This window comes from Brachyhypopomus gauderio, chromosome 13 (assembly GCF_052324685.1).
Source record: "Brachyhypopomus gauderio isolate BG-103 chromosome 13, BGAUD_0.2, whole genome shotgun sequence".
In the NCBI taxonomy this organism is placed as follows: Eukaryota; Metazoa; Chordata; class Actinopteri; order Gymnotiformes; family Hypopomidae; genus Brachyhypopomus; species Brachyhypopomus gauderio.
Genome location: NC_135223.1, coordinates 4,169,656 through 4,185,930, shown reverse-complemented (window position 1 = coordinate 4,185,930; position 16,275 = coordinate 4,169,656). Strand labels below are relative to the sequence as shown.

At 40.8% G+C, this 16,275-nt stretch overlaps 1 protein-coding gene, 1 long non-coding RNA gene and 1 other non-coding gene across 5 annotated transcripts in view; 1 reads left to right on the top strand and 2 right to left on the bottom strand.

Annotated features, from left to right (window-relative positions):
- Window positions 1-3,658, bottom strand: part of cluap1 (clusterin associated protein 1) — a 7,153-nt gene extending 3,495 nt beyond the window's left edge. The window contains exons 1-7 of one of the 3 annotated variants that reach the window (XM_076970362.1): window positions 3,547-3,658; window positions 2,948-3,019; window positions 2,705-2,816; window positions 2,373-2,457; window positions 1,589-1,771; window positions 1,051-1,230; window positions 598-731 (exon numbers count right to left, since the gene is read on the bottom strand). In XM_076970362.1, coding sequence (XP_076826477.1) covers window positions 598-731; window positions 1,051-1,230; window positions 1,589-1,771; window positions 2,373-2,457; window positions 2,705-2,816; window positions 2,948-2,969 — 716 coding nt within the window. In that variant the 5' untranslated portion in view covers window positions 2,970-3,019; window positions 3,547-3,658. Of the gene's footprint in view, window positions 1-597; window positions 732-1,050; window positions 1,231-1,588; window positions 1,772-2,372; window positions 2,458-2,704; window positions 2,817-2,947; window positions 3,470-3,546 lie in introns of those variants that run through there. The other 2 variants (XM_076970361.1, XM_076970360.1) reach the window with 2 other exon arrangements.
- A 4,522-nt stretch (window positions 3,659-8,180) lies between these two features.
- On the top strand, window positions 8,181-8,296 carry LOC143474441 (U5 spliceosomal RNA). The gene has a single exon (XR_013120777.1). It is a non-coding gene; the product is annotated as a U5 spliceosomal RNA (small nuclear RNA).
- Window positions 8,297-10,259: 1,963 nt separating this feature from the next.
- Window positions 10,260-16,235, bottom strand: LOC143473389 (uncharacterized). The gene is made up of 4 exons (XR_013120519.1): window positions 13,746-16,235; window positions 12,757-13,003; window positions 12,492-12,588; window positions 10,260-12,106 (listed from the first exon to the last, which is right to left on the bottom strand). It is a non-coding gene; the product is annotated as an uncharacterized LOC143473389 (long non-coding RNA).
- Window positions 16,236-16,275: the final 40 nt, after the last annotated feature.

Genomic DNA, 16,275 nt, shown 5'->3' with positions numbered 1-16,275 from the left:
CAGGGTTGCCAACTCTCACGCATTGAGCGTGAGACACACGCATTTGACCGTCTTCACACGCTCTCACGCCACACATCCGATTTCTCACGCCGGAAAAAAATCTAGTTTATTTACCTCTGATCCACATCTATGATTCAATGAATTACTAGTTCGCTCTGGCACCAACCACTGGCGATCGATCGATCGCGATATAATACTTAATTTGTGTCCATTTTACACCCCTCCCGGTAAAAATTTACGTTCGCCAACCCCCCATTTGATTGGTTGTGCTGCAGCTCATGCACACACACACGTACAGAGTGTGGAAAAGCAGAGGACCGGTCTGCGTCAGAAGGACGGAAATGAAATTAATGGGGCGCACTTTATAAATATTAATATGCGTTTTAAAATTTAGATTTGGGGTAAAAAAATCAAGTCTTTGCAAGTAAACAGGTTCAAGTCCAATTCAAGTCCCAAGTTATTGGTGTAAAAGTCCAAGTCAAGTCTAAGTCTCTGAATATTTTTTCAAGTCAAGTCAAAAGTCTTAATATTAATGACTCGAGTCTGACTCGAGTCCAAGTCATGTGACTCGAGTCCCCACCTCTGGGAGAGACTCACCGGACGCTCTGCAGTGTTTGTAAACGTTTCTGATTTCTCTCCAATTCCTGTTTTTTCTTTTCAATCTTGGCCTCCAAGCTGGTCTCGTCTGACGATATGTTATTCAGCATGTCTTTGGTCTTCTGGACATTCTCCTACACACACACACACACACACACGCACACACACACACACACACACACACACACACAGCTGTTTGCCCAAGCTACAAAACCAGCCAAGTAATAATAAACAGAACCACTGTATGGCACATGACACAGCACTCATCATACATAAGACATTTGAGCAACTTGTTTCAGCTCTTAATTTCATTGAAGCGTCACCTTACTGTAACTGCCCCAAAACCCAGCTCTCTCAATACAGGCTCTCACTGGACAGTTTCAAAACTCCGCACAGTTGATATCATACTGAGCGAGTGTGTGTGTGTGTGTGTGTACTGTATATCTGCCATACCATGACATCCTTAATGGCCGCCCGAAGAGCTCGCTCTGTTTCCGCAATCTCCAGGGGGCGAGCGATGGCTGCTGTCCTGCTCTCCCTCAGGTCCACTTCGCGACCCAACAGATCGTAGAGGGAGGCGCCCTTCGCCGTGATCTCAGAGCCGAGCTGCCGTGCTGCCTTTAGCTCTGCAATCTACACACACACGTTGATAACGGACGTAACGTCAGGAAAGCCACGGCATTGCAAAGTAGTCGACAAACATAGTAAAATGTAGTCCACACTGAATGGTGAAGGATGTCCAGTGTTCCAGCTGATGTTATAAGGCTGTGTGAGACAGGGTGTGTGTGTGTGTGTGAGAGAGAGAGAGAGAGAGACAAAAAGGGCCCCTTTTCCTCACACCTAAATGACTGTAGGAGAGAGTGAATCTCATAAAAACGTTGCACAGATATTTTGTACCCGTGACCTGCAAACAAATTACAGTAGTTATTCCTAATAACTAATTATCTGTACTTGTCAGTATTCCGGCATCTGCTGACTTCTGCCCTCTCACCTTTGAACCCAGATCGAACTTGAATTTGCTGCTGTTGTCGTCAAGGTTGCGGTCGCCGGCGGCGTTGTCTTTAGTCTTCATGGCGTTGTACAGGACGCTGGTGATCTTCAGCATCTCTTTTACCGCGTAACCATCCGCCTGGTACAAGCGCTTCAGGTTCACCTTAATGTGGGCCTTGGTCGCCTGGTGCACCGCAAACACACATATACAGTGAACCTTTAGAATCTCCACTCTTACAGTCCATAATCTGTCTACATTTCAAAGCGACAGTAACAGTACCCAGTTACAGTCAAACTTTTTTTACCCTTTAGAAGTTTCTAGATTTGTGCAAACATTTGATTTAAAACATCATCAGACTGTCAAAATAGATCAACAGATCTGAATCACACAAATTAGTCATTTATTTTTTTGAGGAAAACCAAAATGACTGGAAATGTTTAGCTGCAGTTTTTGCTGCGCAAGACGATGACCCCACATACTGAAAACAAACGCTTCCTGCTGACAGATGTTCAATATTGGATCATCTTTCTCAATGAATAAATGACAGTTTAATATTTTTGTCTTGTCTAATTTGTCCAAGTCTCAGTGTCTGGGTTGTGTTTGACGTGGTTCTCATTATCTACATTTAGCACTTGTAGGACTCAACAATCTGATGACGTTTTAGGTCAAATGTATTCAGAAAGCTTTCAATAAGCACTGTCTGAGTCTTTACACAGATACCAACATTATCTGTGAACCCGCCTGACCTGTTAGCACATTAGAAAAACGCAAGATGGAGGGTTACCATGAACTGAGCTACGGCTTTGATGAAGAACACCCTGTCTGCCTCAGTGTCCACATCACTCGGGATGTCCATCTGTGGTTCATACCTGTGGGAGAACGGAGAGTGTATAATAATAATAATAATAATAATAATAATAATAATAATAATAATATTTTATTTGTAAAGCGTCTTTCTGGACACCCAAGGACACTGTACAACACAAAAAAAATAAGATACAATAAAAAAAATACAAATAAATATGCATAAAAATACAATATAACGTGTTATATTGTATTATGTATGTCCTGTCCTTTTGGCTGGCACAAGGTGAGAGACTGAGAGAAATGTCTAACCTCTTGACGAGCCAAACAAGTATCTCCGCCACTAAAGGAAAATTTGGGCTCCTGAAGTTCTCCATGGAGATGAGTCGTGGGTAGCCCAGTGCACGCATCATCTCCGTAAAATCTACAACCAAAACAGCAATAAAAACACACGAACATCCAAATATCCAAGCTAAACAAAAAAGAAATATGAAAATAAGACTGGTTCGTTTATTAACATATATATATTCATATGAATTCAGTACGCGTGCTTACTTCTTAAGTCTCTGAAAGACATGGTCGCCTCGGTCCTCTAAATGATGTGGAGAAGCAATGAAAGGATTTGACCTGTGAAATAAGAGTAAAAGAACAGAAACTACAGGCTAGCTGTCTGTTAGCTAGTTAGCTAACCTAGCCACAAACAAAACAAGTGTGCTACTCGGCTTTAATAGGCCACCTAACGAGGTTAACTAGCTAACAGCCTGTTGCTTTTGTGGGTTTGTGAAGCAACACTAGTTCGCCGGCTAGGTTCGGGTTCGGCGTGTCCTGGTCACCTTTGGGGCTCCGTTAGTTGGCTGGCTAGTTACTGCCAGGGTTGCCAGGTCCTACAAAAATATCCCGCACAAAGTCAGTGTAAAACCCGCCATTCAGAAGCCTAAACTAGCCCAAAGCCCAAAGTTATTGACGGGGGAGGGGGTGGCGAGTGTGTAAAATGGAGACATATTAAGTATTATATCGCGATAGATTCTTGTAACTTGTAACTCCCGCGGTGGTCCAACTCAAAAGTAGCCCAAAAAACCGCACCCCGCGACCCCAGAATGTTTACCCGCGGCTGGATTTTCAAGCAAGCCCAAATTGGCGTGAAAACCGCGAACCTGGCAACTCTGGTTTCTGCAGTAACGGGCCTTGGCTTGGAAGCTAATCCAAAAGAAACGCCGAGTCGCTTACATAGCTACATTAGCTAGCTAGCTGCTGCTGTAGCGTTTGTGTAGCAAGCGTCACTATGGCAGCCAGCGCGCTCGCTACGGAATACCAAAAAGGCCAAAACATATTAAAAATGGTTTTGAGAAACCACCTACGTTTCATCTCTCGTGAAAGAGAGGTAAAGAAGAGAGTGCAGGCAGGGTGGTGTGGATGGCATAAAGTGCCTGGGATGATCTGTGATAGAAGGGTGTCTGCTAGAACGAAAGGAAAGATCTATAGGACAGTAGTGAGACCTGCTATGTTGTATGGACTGGAGACAGTGGCACTGACAAAGAGACAGGTGAGGGAGATGGAGGTGTTTGAGATGAAGATGTTGAGATTCTCATTTGGAGTGATGAGGAAGGATAGGATCAGAAATGAGTTTATTAGAGGATCAGCACATGTAGCATGTTTTTGAGATGGTTTGGACATGTACAGAGGAGGGAGGAGAGGTATATTGGTAGGAGGGTCTTGAGGATGGAACTTCCAGGCAAGAGGAGGAGAGGTAGACCTAAGAGGAGGTTTATGGATGCAGTGGTAGAGGATATGAGAGTGGCTGGTGTATCAGTGGAGGACACTCAGGAGAGGGCCAGATGGAGGAGTTTGATCCGCTGTGGTGACCCCTAAATGGGAATTGCAGAAAGAAGAAGAAGAAGACCTACGTGTAACTCTCCGGATTTTTATAGGTGTCACAAGAGTTGAGATTTCAGGTCTGGCACTCATAACATTGCCAGGCGGAGACAGGAAACAGGCTGTGTGCAGTGTCACTGTAAAACATTTTGACAGTTCAGCTACGGTCATAAGGGTATAGATGTGGTACATCTAACACGTGTTAAGATGCTGAAGAAGATAGCGGTGCGACAGATGCTCCTGGTCCTGGGTACCTGAACTCAGGTGTCTAGAAACAGGAAGGAGGTTAAATCCAGAGAGGGATTTAAGGAACTCAAATGTGCAAATAAGAAGGCACATTGAACAAAGGGAAATATAACAGACCCTTCTAAAAGCAACAGGAGAGAAAGAAAGCGAAGCAGACATGTAAATGTTAAACCCATGTAAATGTTTCTGGCCTGCCAGAGTGGCATTGAAAACAAAAAAACATGGACTGCCTGAGGGTGGCGTGGACTGGAGCCAGAACTTCTGGCACATAATTGGTAGGAACAAGACCACGAAGAGCAAAAGTTAGATCAATTATTTTATATTTAATCTGGAAGAGATTGTGTAGCCGGTGCAGGATGTAAGGAGTCTAGCTGCCGAGTTTTGGATGTACAGAAATAGTCGATCAATGTAGCGGGGAGACCGTTAAAAATGAGAACAAGATTAATCGATGTGGGGAAAAAATGAAGTAATTTATCAACATTCTTGCATCACTATCACTGAACATATTGGATGACGGAGTGCAATATTGCTCTCATAATAAAACACACTTTTGGTGAGTGACTTGATACGGACTCAAAGGTGAGTGATGAATCAAAGTGACAACTGAGGTTTTTAATAACTTCAGCTGCCTTAAGAGGAACACCATAAATATCGACAGTGAGGTTGGAGCTGACACAAAGTACTGATTTAGGTCCTACTAGAGAAACTTTGGTTTTATCAGTAGTTACTGTGCAACCAAAGTTTAAGAAAAACCTGTGGGGGAGGCAGTACTAATATGAATCTGAATGTCGACAGCATAATGGAGGAATGTAAGGCCATGATTATGAACAGCCTGCCCTAGTGGAGAAATACATCAGAAATACACACATGGCCACCACATCTTTTCAAATTACCACCAGAGCAACATCATAGAATGGCTTAACACACTTTGAACAGTGCGCAATGTTAGCACCACTCCGGGGTATTGGGGTAGATGTAGGAGCCCCTCAACCCACCCAGAGACCTATTACGCTGCCTTGGGCTCTCAGCCAGGGAGACTATGGCATCGCCACAGATCAGAATCAGAATCTCTTTATTTCGCCAGGTATGTTAAACATACTAGGAATTTGTCTTGGTGAGAGCAACACATGTATGACATGTAACACGTGCACAGACTGTTGACAAACATAACTCTAAAAGAAGGTACAATAAACAATAAATAGACTCGAGAATATAGTTAAGTACTAGAAAAAAGAGCGTTTGAGCTAAGACATAAATAAGACAATATAATATATAAAATCTATACTGTACACATGTGAGTATGAATATATATATATGTATCCAGATGTTCCTGAGGTAGGTTTATATTAAATAATGTTGTAGATGTTGCGGATGATGTTATCATTGTACAGCTGTGCAAAATAGCGTAGTGCAAGTGAGCGACATGTCCTGTTCAGTGCAGTTAAGTCCAGTTGGTTCAGTTCAGTGGTTTAAAGACTCAGAGGAGTCCACTGTGGTTAAGGAGAGCTACAGCTCTGGGAAAGAAGCTGTTAGCATGTCGTGTTGTGCTGGTTTTGATGGTCCTTAGTCTTCTAACAGAGGGGAGAGTCTGGAAGAGGTGATGTCCAGGATGTGAGGGGTCAGGTGTAATTTTTTGAGCGCGTTTCCTCACCCTGCTGGTGTGGATCTCCTGAAGCGTTGGTAGGTTACATCCAATGATCTTCTCTGCTGATACACTGGAGTCTGGCTCTTTCTTGTGAGGTAGAGGAACCAAACCAGGTGGTTATGGATGAGGTGAGGATGGACTTGATGATCGCTGTATAGAACTGGATCATCAGGGTCTGCGGCCGGTCAAATTTCTTGAGATGTCTTAAGAAGAACATTATTTGCTGAGCTTTCTTGGTGATGTTGACGGTGTTCCTCTCCCACTTCAGGTCCTAGGATATGGTGGTGCCCAGGAACTTGAGTGACTTGAGATTGGACCTGCGATCACCTCATGAGAGGACCACGGTACTATGGTACTAGTTTTGATTGTTTGAGTGCTCAGATCAAGCTCTTGGATTTATTTCCAGCATTTGGCAGAAAACAACAGTACCAGATTCGTACACCTCTTCTGCACTGGGCAAACAGTTATACTGAGAAGGTAAAAAAACTCTGTTGCACCCCGAGTGTTCGGTAGTTATTTTACAGTCTTTTCAAAATAAATGACCTTATTCGAGTACATCTGCGAGATTAGATTGTTTGTTGTTGTTGTTTTTTTTACTTAATTAGGTGTATCTGAACAGGCAACTCGCAGAACTGCGCTAAACCCGAACTTAGTCGTATGTCGCCATCAAGTGGATTGGCTGAATCATTGCAGAACGTTTTTTCATTTAAAACCACTGGGTTTATGTGGCGATAGTAAATAGGTGCAAAACCGTGCTTTTATTAGCATTAATGTAAAAAAACATTTATTTGAAACATTTAAAGTGTGAAGACTAAGGGCTGCTGAAGAATCTCGTCTAACGTGACAGTAAAGGTTCCTGCGGATCTTCTCAGTCAGCAGACTCTACAAGATTCTATATCAACTCTCCTTTCTCTGCCCTGTCTGAACTACCCGATATCACTACCAGATACAGCTTTAATATCGTTCTTGGTGTCGTGTCCATATTTATGTATCGAGCATGACCAGTGATCAGAGCATATATGCACCTATAAAATAAATGTTCATATGCAAACAAATTCATTTTCATTTATATTTTAGATTGCATTTTCTTTTTTTTCTGTCCCTCCTTGCATCCAAGCTCATAGCGAGAAGGGCCTGGCATGACATCATGAGTACAATTTAGAATTAGAAGGCAAGACTGGAAAGACACAAACCTCAATAAGAGCAAGGAGAACCACCAAGAGAATCCAGAATCAAAAGGATAGTATCGTTTTACGATACGATTTTTTCTTTAAATAGGGGAGACGAAAAGCTTAACGCAAAGTTTGGATTGCAGGTTCCGTCATTAGCAGCGCTATTGAGCAGTAATAACCGAGATACGTTTGTTGTTCCTAGGCCGTTGTTTTTGTACATTAACCCAAGTTAAGGCTCTCCAGATAAACATCTGAATGAAAGCACATTCGTTGACTGAGGATATTATAACCAAATAATAGATGACACAAAATAGCAGTGCAATTTAAAGTTTAAATTCAATATGGTTCACGTTATCAAATGCACATACAAAGTAACAGTATGTTACATACGCGAAGCTTTACGTACACAAATAACCTCCTCTAAACGGTCAGTTTCTGTTGACATGATAAAATATGCTAGACTGTATTAAATAAGTCAATCTCTCGGTAAATAAAAAGCTACACGTTTGTTGCATGTATGCCCCTCCCAGTTGGCGTAACAGCCCGTCCAGTTAGATTAAAAATAGGAAGTAAATAAGCTCCTCGCGCACCAAACCAGCCAATCACAGGAAGGGCTCCAGTTACACGTGTTTCCCCCACAATGCATTGCCCAGGTCAAGCGCAAATAATTTCTAACGATTTATTAACTTTGAATGGAATTTTTAGCAAACTACCCACCAGACACTATTATTACTGTTAGAAATTTACTGTGCTGCTTGTGTGAAACTAAAATTGCACTTATGTTCAGCCAACCGTCCTGTTGAAATATTTTCCTTTTGTGTAGGTACTGCCGGCTGCCTACTGTCTCTTCAGTTCACTCTTGTTTCTCTTCATCTCGTATAAATCTTTCGCCTTTTACTAAAGATTTCCGTGGAGAGGAGCATTATGAGTATAAACTAATTTTTTGATGCCCTGCTTAACGGCGGGGCTTCATTAACTGGTCAATGATAGAAAAATACAATACAGTTACAATACAATACAGTTACAATACAAAGTTAGTCGTCGCTGCAGAAGCACAAGTCCAGGGGGTGGAGCTGGATATAAATCCAACTCCTCCCACCGTCCAGCAAAAGGTCGGTCCAGGGGGCGGAGCTGCGTCTAATCCAACTCCTCCTACGTGTCGCTTACGTTTTCCGACCAGGAAATATAAATCCAATAAATTCACCCTTAAGTCTTTTATCGTTTAAAGATCAAAATTTTCTTTAAATGTTATTTAAATAACACAATACACGTTTTTTAAGTTTACAATAAAACGTAAAAGTGGACAGGAATATCTGTGATTGCCAACATAAAGTACAGTACATTTCTTAAATATGTACTATTTCATTTTTTTTACCTTTAATAAAAATTACTTTTTTCATTAGGACGGTACACTTCAGGTGTGCAGAATGGACAGTGGTATTTACTGCAACATGTAGTGCACAGCACAACTGAAAGTGTCTGTCCTTTTTTCGAAACCGTGATATGCATCTATAGATGGATGGAAAAATATAAATAGCATTATATTAGCTGTTGTGAAGTTTTTCAGTGAACTGGTTAATGAGGATCATGGCCGTTACATACACGTACTACTGAATAACAATCCCCCTCAAAGTGTCTATGCAGTACCGAACAGTACAACCATTACAAATTATAACTACAGCAAACACTAATTAATTTAACAGTTTATGTCCAATATGAAGAACACAACATACATAAGTATTTAATATATCTATATTCTGTTTAGCTAACCGCTCATCTTCTAAGATCAGTTTTTATCGTCACTTACTTAGTTTAGACACCTAGATTAGATAAACTTAACAGTGGTTGTTCGTGCAAACAGAAACAGTCAGATTTTGTATGATCACCAAAGGAAACTAGTTACCAGCATTGGCAAGATGAAAACTGGTTCATTATGAACTTACTTTCACATTCATGATTGTTCACAAATGAACGGCAAGTGAGTAAATAAGAATAGCAATTTAGGATGGCAACAGTGATTTGAATGGCTGATCTGATACAGCTCCTCCTGCGTAGTGCAATTACTTCAGACCAATGAAAACATCACGGTGGGAGGAGTTGGATCTAGATCCAGCTCCACCCCCTGGACTTTTGCTTCTGTAGCGAGGGGTATCTCAGATGTTGTGAAATGGTTGGTTTTACAGTAGTATTTGAAGTCATGTTTAAATTGATGTGATGCATATGTAGGCTTCTTCTTCTTTCGGCAATTCCCGATTAGGGGTCGCCACAGCGGATCAAACTCCTCCATCTGGCCCTGTCCTGAGTGTCCTCCACTGACACACCAGCCACTCTCATATCCTCTACCACTGCATCCATAAACCTCCGCTTAGGTCTACCTCTCCTCCTCTTGCCTGGAAGTTCCATCCGCAAGACCCTCCTACCAATATACCTCTCCTCCCTCCTCTGTACATGTCCAAACCACCTCAATCTCACTTATCTAACTTTATCTCCAAAACATGTTACATGTGCTGATCCTCTAATAAACTTATTTCTGATCCTATCCTTCCTCGTCACTCCAAATGAGAATCTCAACATCTTCATCTCAAACACCTCCATCTCCCTCACCTGTCTCTTTGTCAGTGCCACTGTCTCCAGTCCATACAACATAGCAGGTCTCACTACTGTCCTATAGATCTTTCCTTTCATTCTAGCTGACACCCTTCTATCACAGATCACCCCAGACACTTTATGCCATCCACCCCACCCTGCCTGCACTCTCTTCTTTACCTCTCTTTCACTTCCTCCATTACTCTGTACCCTCGACCCTAAAGCCTGCTTTATACCTCCGGACACGGACGAATTTCGTCCGTCCGTACCAAACGTAGCCTCCGTAGGGGGCCACTATACCTCTTTCCGTTTCCAACGTTGTTATGATTTTTTTAAATACATCCTCTAGAGGGCAGTATAGTCAAATTTCCGGCACCAGCGCACCAGCAATCTCCTCCCAGCTGTTTTTGCATCGCTGTTTATCGCGATGACCTGGCACCGTAGCAGAATGTAGCCTCTAACCAACTCGCAAAGTTTCTCTTCTAACTCGAGCGTCATTTTTTAAAGTCCAGTACTCTTCTTCATTGATTTTCCCGAATTGGTGTACGTTCGATGCTTCTGACTCTCTACTGCCCCCTGATTTGCGGTTTATATTGCTCCGTTACTACGGATTCGTAAGCGCTCTGGCAACGGACCCACTGACGGATGAAACGACCTCCGGAACCGGACGAAAGGGTCCGTATCCGTAATTACCGTAGGGTGTGAATGGGCCTTAAGTAGGTAAACTCGTCAACCTTCATCAAATCAACTCCTTGTAACTGGACCTGTCCACCATCTGCCCTGTCATTCACACACATGTACTCAGTTTTACTCCTGCTCACTTTAATTCCCCTGCTCTCCAAAGCATATCTCCATCTTTCCAAGCTCACCTCCACCTGCTCCCTACTCTCACGACAGTTCACAATGTCATCAGCAAACATCATAGTCCAAGGGGACTCCTGCCTAACCTCGTCCGTCAGTTTGTCCATGACAATTGCGAACAGGAAGGGACTCAGGGCTGATCCCTGATGTAGTCCTACCCCAACTTTAAACCCATCTGTCATTCCTACCGCACATCTCACTGCTGTCACACTGTTCTCATACATATCCTTTATCATCCTAACCTGCTGCACAACTGCACAGTGAAAAAACAGTTTCACTGTCTGGCCAATCTGTACAGATCCTTTTCCCCTGGCTTAGTGTCCAACTTCTCATACAGCTTGCTCAGGGTATCTTCACATTTTAAAATCTCAAATTCAATGTCTTTTAAGACCTTTTTAAGACCTCTCACAAGAAAAAATATTACTAGGTGGGGGGACACAAATCGTTCCATATCGTTGACGGGGGGGGGGGGGGTTGGCACCGGGTGGGGATGTAAAGTGTTATCGGAGCGGTTGTTTTCAGCATAGTCCTAGCGCTAGATTCGTTGCTATTTAAATATTTGTTTTTTAACTGATAAAAAGTGGGGGGGGACATGGATTCGTCGCTATTTAAATATTTGGTTTTAACCGTAAAAACTGTAATAAATAAAAATATTACAAATAAATAATACAGTCCACTTTAGGGAACAAAATAAATAATTTAAAATAACTATTAAATAAATATAAAAGTGCACTGTTAAGAGAACTCTTTAAAGAACAGCCTTAAAGCCTGTAAACAACTAAAATATCCAACTTGTTCTGCACCATACTTCTGCCAGAGACAATCTATAGAGTTGTTTGACTGTGTTTGTCTCCCATGTTTCGCAGCTCGACAGTCTTCTCTTCAATTTCACTATTAAGAATTAGTAACTGCCCTCTTTTTTCTTTTGCACGTCTCCTCCTCAGTGTGTTCGACTTTGTTATAAGTGTTGCCATCTTGGTCCCTGCAGTATTCTCTGCTTGTTCTGCGAAGTTGTCTGCATCCTTTTGGAGACTCTCGCACACATTTTGTATAGATGTTCTTCTCCTCTTTAGTTCTTCTATGCTTTCTTCTGCATTCTTTCTCTTCAGTTTTTGTTCAGCCATTTCCTTCTTGCTTTTTTCCTCTTCCAGGTAAGCACTGTACCTGGTGCGTGCAGTTGCACAGTAGTTCAGCATCTCTTTTGTAAGTGGCACTTTGGACACTGAACCATACACTCGGACATGGTCACAGACAAGTCTCTGTGCAATAATGGTATCCTCTGCTATGTTGCATGTTTCCACCTCTTTGTTGACTGAGAACCAAGGGGGTTGCCTGGGTATGGAAAGATCCGGGGCTCAGCCCAATTTTTTATATATATATTTAACAAAGGGTGCACAAATTCTGCAGAATGACTGTTGGTGACCTAAAGATAGGGAGCTTTTACTAAAAGACATGGACCAGGTATATTCCATCAGTACATCCATTCCTCAATAAAGTATGAAAAACAGTATGTCAACAATGGATTTCATGCAACTGTGTAATAATGTAAACAATTCACTTGTTTCTAAATTGTTCTTTTACCTTTTATGACAAACTGAAACAAATTATTGAAAGACATATTAATAATTATTAGTGCTAAGGGGTCTACACAATTAATACCCTTTAAGAATTACTTATTATCTATCCTGTATGTTTTTGCAGTCTTTCTTCTCCTAACCTGTTCTTTCTTTAGATCAGTCCAGTCCTGATCAGTTCAGTTCATTTCAGGTCTCTCCACATTTCATATATCTTCGCTCTCCACCCTCTCGTCTACCCTGTTAAATAGTAATTCAGGAAAGCATGCTTAAAATAAAGCTGGAAACAATATTTTAAATACAAAAGACTGTGCTAAAACAAACTACATCTGGCATTATTTTGCTAGTCTTCATACTAAAAACGTGTATTTTATTAATAATGTGTTTATTAGGCATTGTTTTCCATACCACTTGTATTGTCTTCTCCCATCTCCTCTCTTCTCCTCTCCTCTCCAGTTCTACTCTGCTCTCCTCTCCTGTTGTCTGTTCTCATCTCCTCTGCTCTGCTCTCCTCTCCTGTTGTCTGTTCTCCCATCTCCTCTGCTCTCCTCTCCTGTTGTCTGTTCTCATCTCCTCTGCTCTGCTCTCCTCTCCTGTTGTCTGTTCTCCTCTCCTGTTGTCTGTTCTCCTCTCCAGTTCTCTCCTCTCAAGTTCTCTTTGTTTGTATTAGGAAATAAATTACACCACAATACTTGAGATTTGAACAAACTCTAACAAACCCTAACCCTCAACTATTAAAAGTAATTTTTTTTACAACATTCATTCATTTATGCATATTCTAAAGTTTTCTTTTAAAAGCACTTGATAAAGTAAGTGGTGATATGCTGTGCTGTGTAAACTCAATAAAGGATTGTTTACTAGTTGATCAGTTGGCTCCAGTGGAAAACACACAATTTTAGGGCAGTGACTAGGGTTAAGAGACTGCTTTAAACTACCATCATAAAGTATTGTACTAAATTTTGACTATCCACAACGTCCACCTTCTAGCTAACTAGTTAACTGCTAGTTAATTAAATGGATTTTCATTCATTATAGCTTACAGTCCTACAATCCTAAATTATTAAACACAATTTGAAAATGAAATAGTTATTAGCTTATCAGGTACATCAGGGCATGTTGAACATACTAACTATAACTATAGCTATAACATAAATAGCTATATAAGTTTTTTTCCCTCAAACCTTCACTACCTAAGCTATCTAGGTTAACTAGCTAGATAGGTTAACTAACTAGGTTAGCTAACTAATTCCGAAGCTGACTTGTGACAAGCTGCATTTTTATTAAGCACACAGTGGGTTTGATATGTGTGTTTCGATTCGGAGACGTGTGTTTTTAACCAGCTATCAGATAGCTCCACAAACAATGTCATCACAGTTTACATAGTTAACTACCGTTACCTTTCTCCTTGAAAAAACGCCGTATATCCATTTTCTTTCACCGTCAGCTACCTGCAACCTGCTGCAAAAAATAGATAGAGCGCATGTGCGCTCCCCCACGGGGGTGGGGGTGGGCTCTCCTCCGCGCCAGCAAAACCAGCAAGCTGATTGACTGTTTCTCCTGAAAGGCGGAACTTTATCCTTGAAGCGGCACTATGATTGGCGTTAAGAGATTTCCTATTCTCACAGCAGCATTGGCCTCCTCATTAATAGTACAGCTGAGCGAAAAGGTTCGGGGCTACTGGATAATCATTCGGGGCTGAAGCCCCGGAAGCCCACCCCAGGTGACGCCCCTGCTGAGAACCCCCGTTCAACATTCTGCTTGCCCATGGGATAAGAGCAGCAACTTCTTGCAAAAACTCCAGAGCTCAGGGTAAGAACTGCTGATGTGATGATGTAAAAATACATCAACTCTGGAGCCTTGGACTTGTGGACTGAATGATGAAGTTTTCAGCTCTGGCATTGTTAAACAAGAAGGTCTCAAACTGCTATGAAATCATATCACCTGCAATTAGAAAAACATAAATATTCATACAATAACAATAGCAAAACACACAAAGTTTGAATGAATTAATAATGTCAGAACAAAATTAAAACCATAACATAATAATAATTTAAATGTTAGCCAACAATTATTTTAGCATATATTCAAAGACTTGTGTCACTAAATTAATCTATCACTCAACAAATACAAAAAGTGCCCCCTGCCTCTCAAGCTGTGACTGATCCCAAAACACCCAAATTTGTTATACACAGTTAATTGTGTATAATTTAAATTTGTGTCAAATATCAGCACTTAGTGTAGGCACTCATGAACATGAATATACTGGCCAAGTGAATACTCCCTGTCAAAATAAGAGACTTGGTGTAGGAAATGTAATTTCACTTTTTAAAAAGAATATTAATATCCATGTGGGAATAAATATTATTTCTTAGCTAAGAAATTAATTAACCTAATAGTCTATTCCATGATATTCCTATTTCAAAAATTTACCAGCAGATATTCCACCCGTCAACTCATTATCCTGCACAAACTTCTGGATGAGACACCTCATTTTCTGCAGGCACTCATCTGGCTTGGAGTACATTTTGTTTGGGTCCAAACACATCATGTTTCGTACTACAGAGTACTTCAGAGGGCACTTATCCAAAGCTTTCTTGCAGATGCTTGAGAGAGCAATCTCACAGTCTTTCAGAAATTGCAAGACTTCTCGTTTACATTACTTTTGTCCCCTGACAGTCCCCGGCAAAAATAAAGTGGTTTGTCAAATCTCCAGAACTCAAACAACTCTGAACATGTCATATAACTCATGGACATACAGCTAAAACGTTCCTGATTAGTCACACATATGACCTAACATCATGGTGCTTAGATATTCTGCAACAATTACTGAATTGTTCTGACTAAAAGGGAAGAATATACTGGATGTCCCACACCTGGATGGCCTACCTTGAGGTTAGCTGCTGCCCCCATACCAATGTCGACCTCCTTTGGACTGACCCAAAGTTTCTGGTCTGTGACGTGGTCATTTTATATTTTATTTTGAATTGTGGCAACCTGTGGGCATTTTATTGTGAACAGTGGGATCCGGTGGGCACTGTATTTTGAATAGTTGGATCCTGTGAGCACTTACTTTTAAATTGTGGGATCCTATGAGCATTTTTAAATTTTTGATGTGGGATCCTGTGGGCATTTTATTGTGAGTAGTGGAATCCTGTTGCATTTTATTTTGATTTGTGGCATCTTGTGGGCACTTAATTTTGTGTGCATTTTGGTTTTTTTTGGGGTTTTTTTTAAATAATTTGTCATTTAAATTTCTTTATTCTTATCATAGTGTTGTCCGTTGGACAATAGGACTGAAAATTGTTTGCACTTTATGGTACAGGTTATGACTGTCCTTGTGCTGTGAGGAACTATGTTCCTGAGCCCAGCTGATCTTTTTGCAAGTGTGGATGTGCACTTAAATACACTTTGAAATCGATTAAAACAACTTGTGCTGAATTTGGTTAATGATTCATCCATGCATTAAATAACTAAAAGTAACTAAGTAACTTTTACTCAAATTACATTTTAAATGAAGTAATTTTGTACTTTTACTCGAGTAAATTTTGAGATGGGTAATTTTACTTTTACTCTGAGTAGATTTTAGGCAAAGTAATGATACTTTTACTCAATTACAATTTTTCAGTACTCTTTCCACCTCTGTCCAGGGCATCCCGCTTGATAAAGCGTCTGAGAAGACTCTGAAAAGCGAAGTTAATTCTTTAACTTTGTGTGTTTGAGTAGTTCCATTGTCAGAGAATGTATGAGTGTGTGGGTGGATAATTTGCAGCTTTTGAAAGGTAATTATATATATATATATATATATAGCTTATTATTATAATAATTATTAGTAGTAATAATAATAGTAGTAGTAATAGTAGTAATAGCAGTACAATAATAATAATAAAATAATAATGAATTGAACAGTTACCTTAATCAAATTCTCCA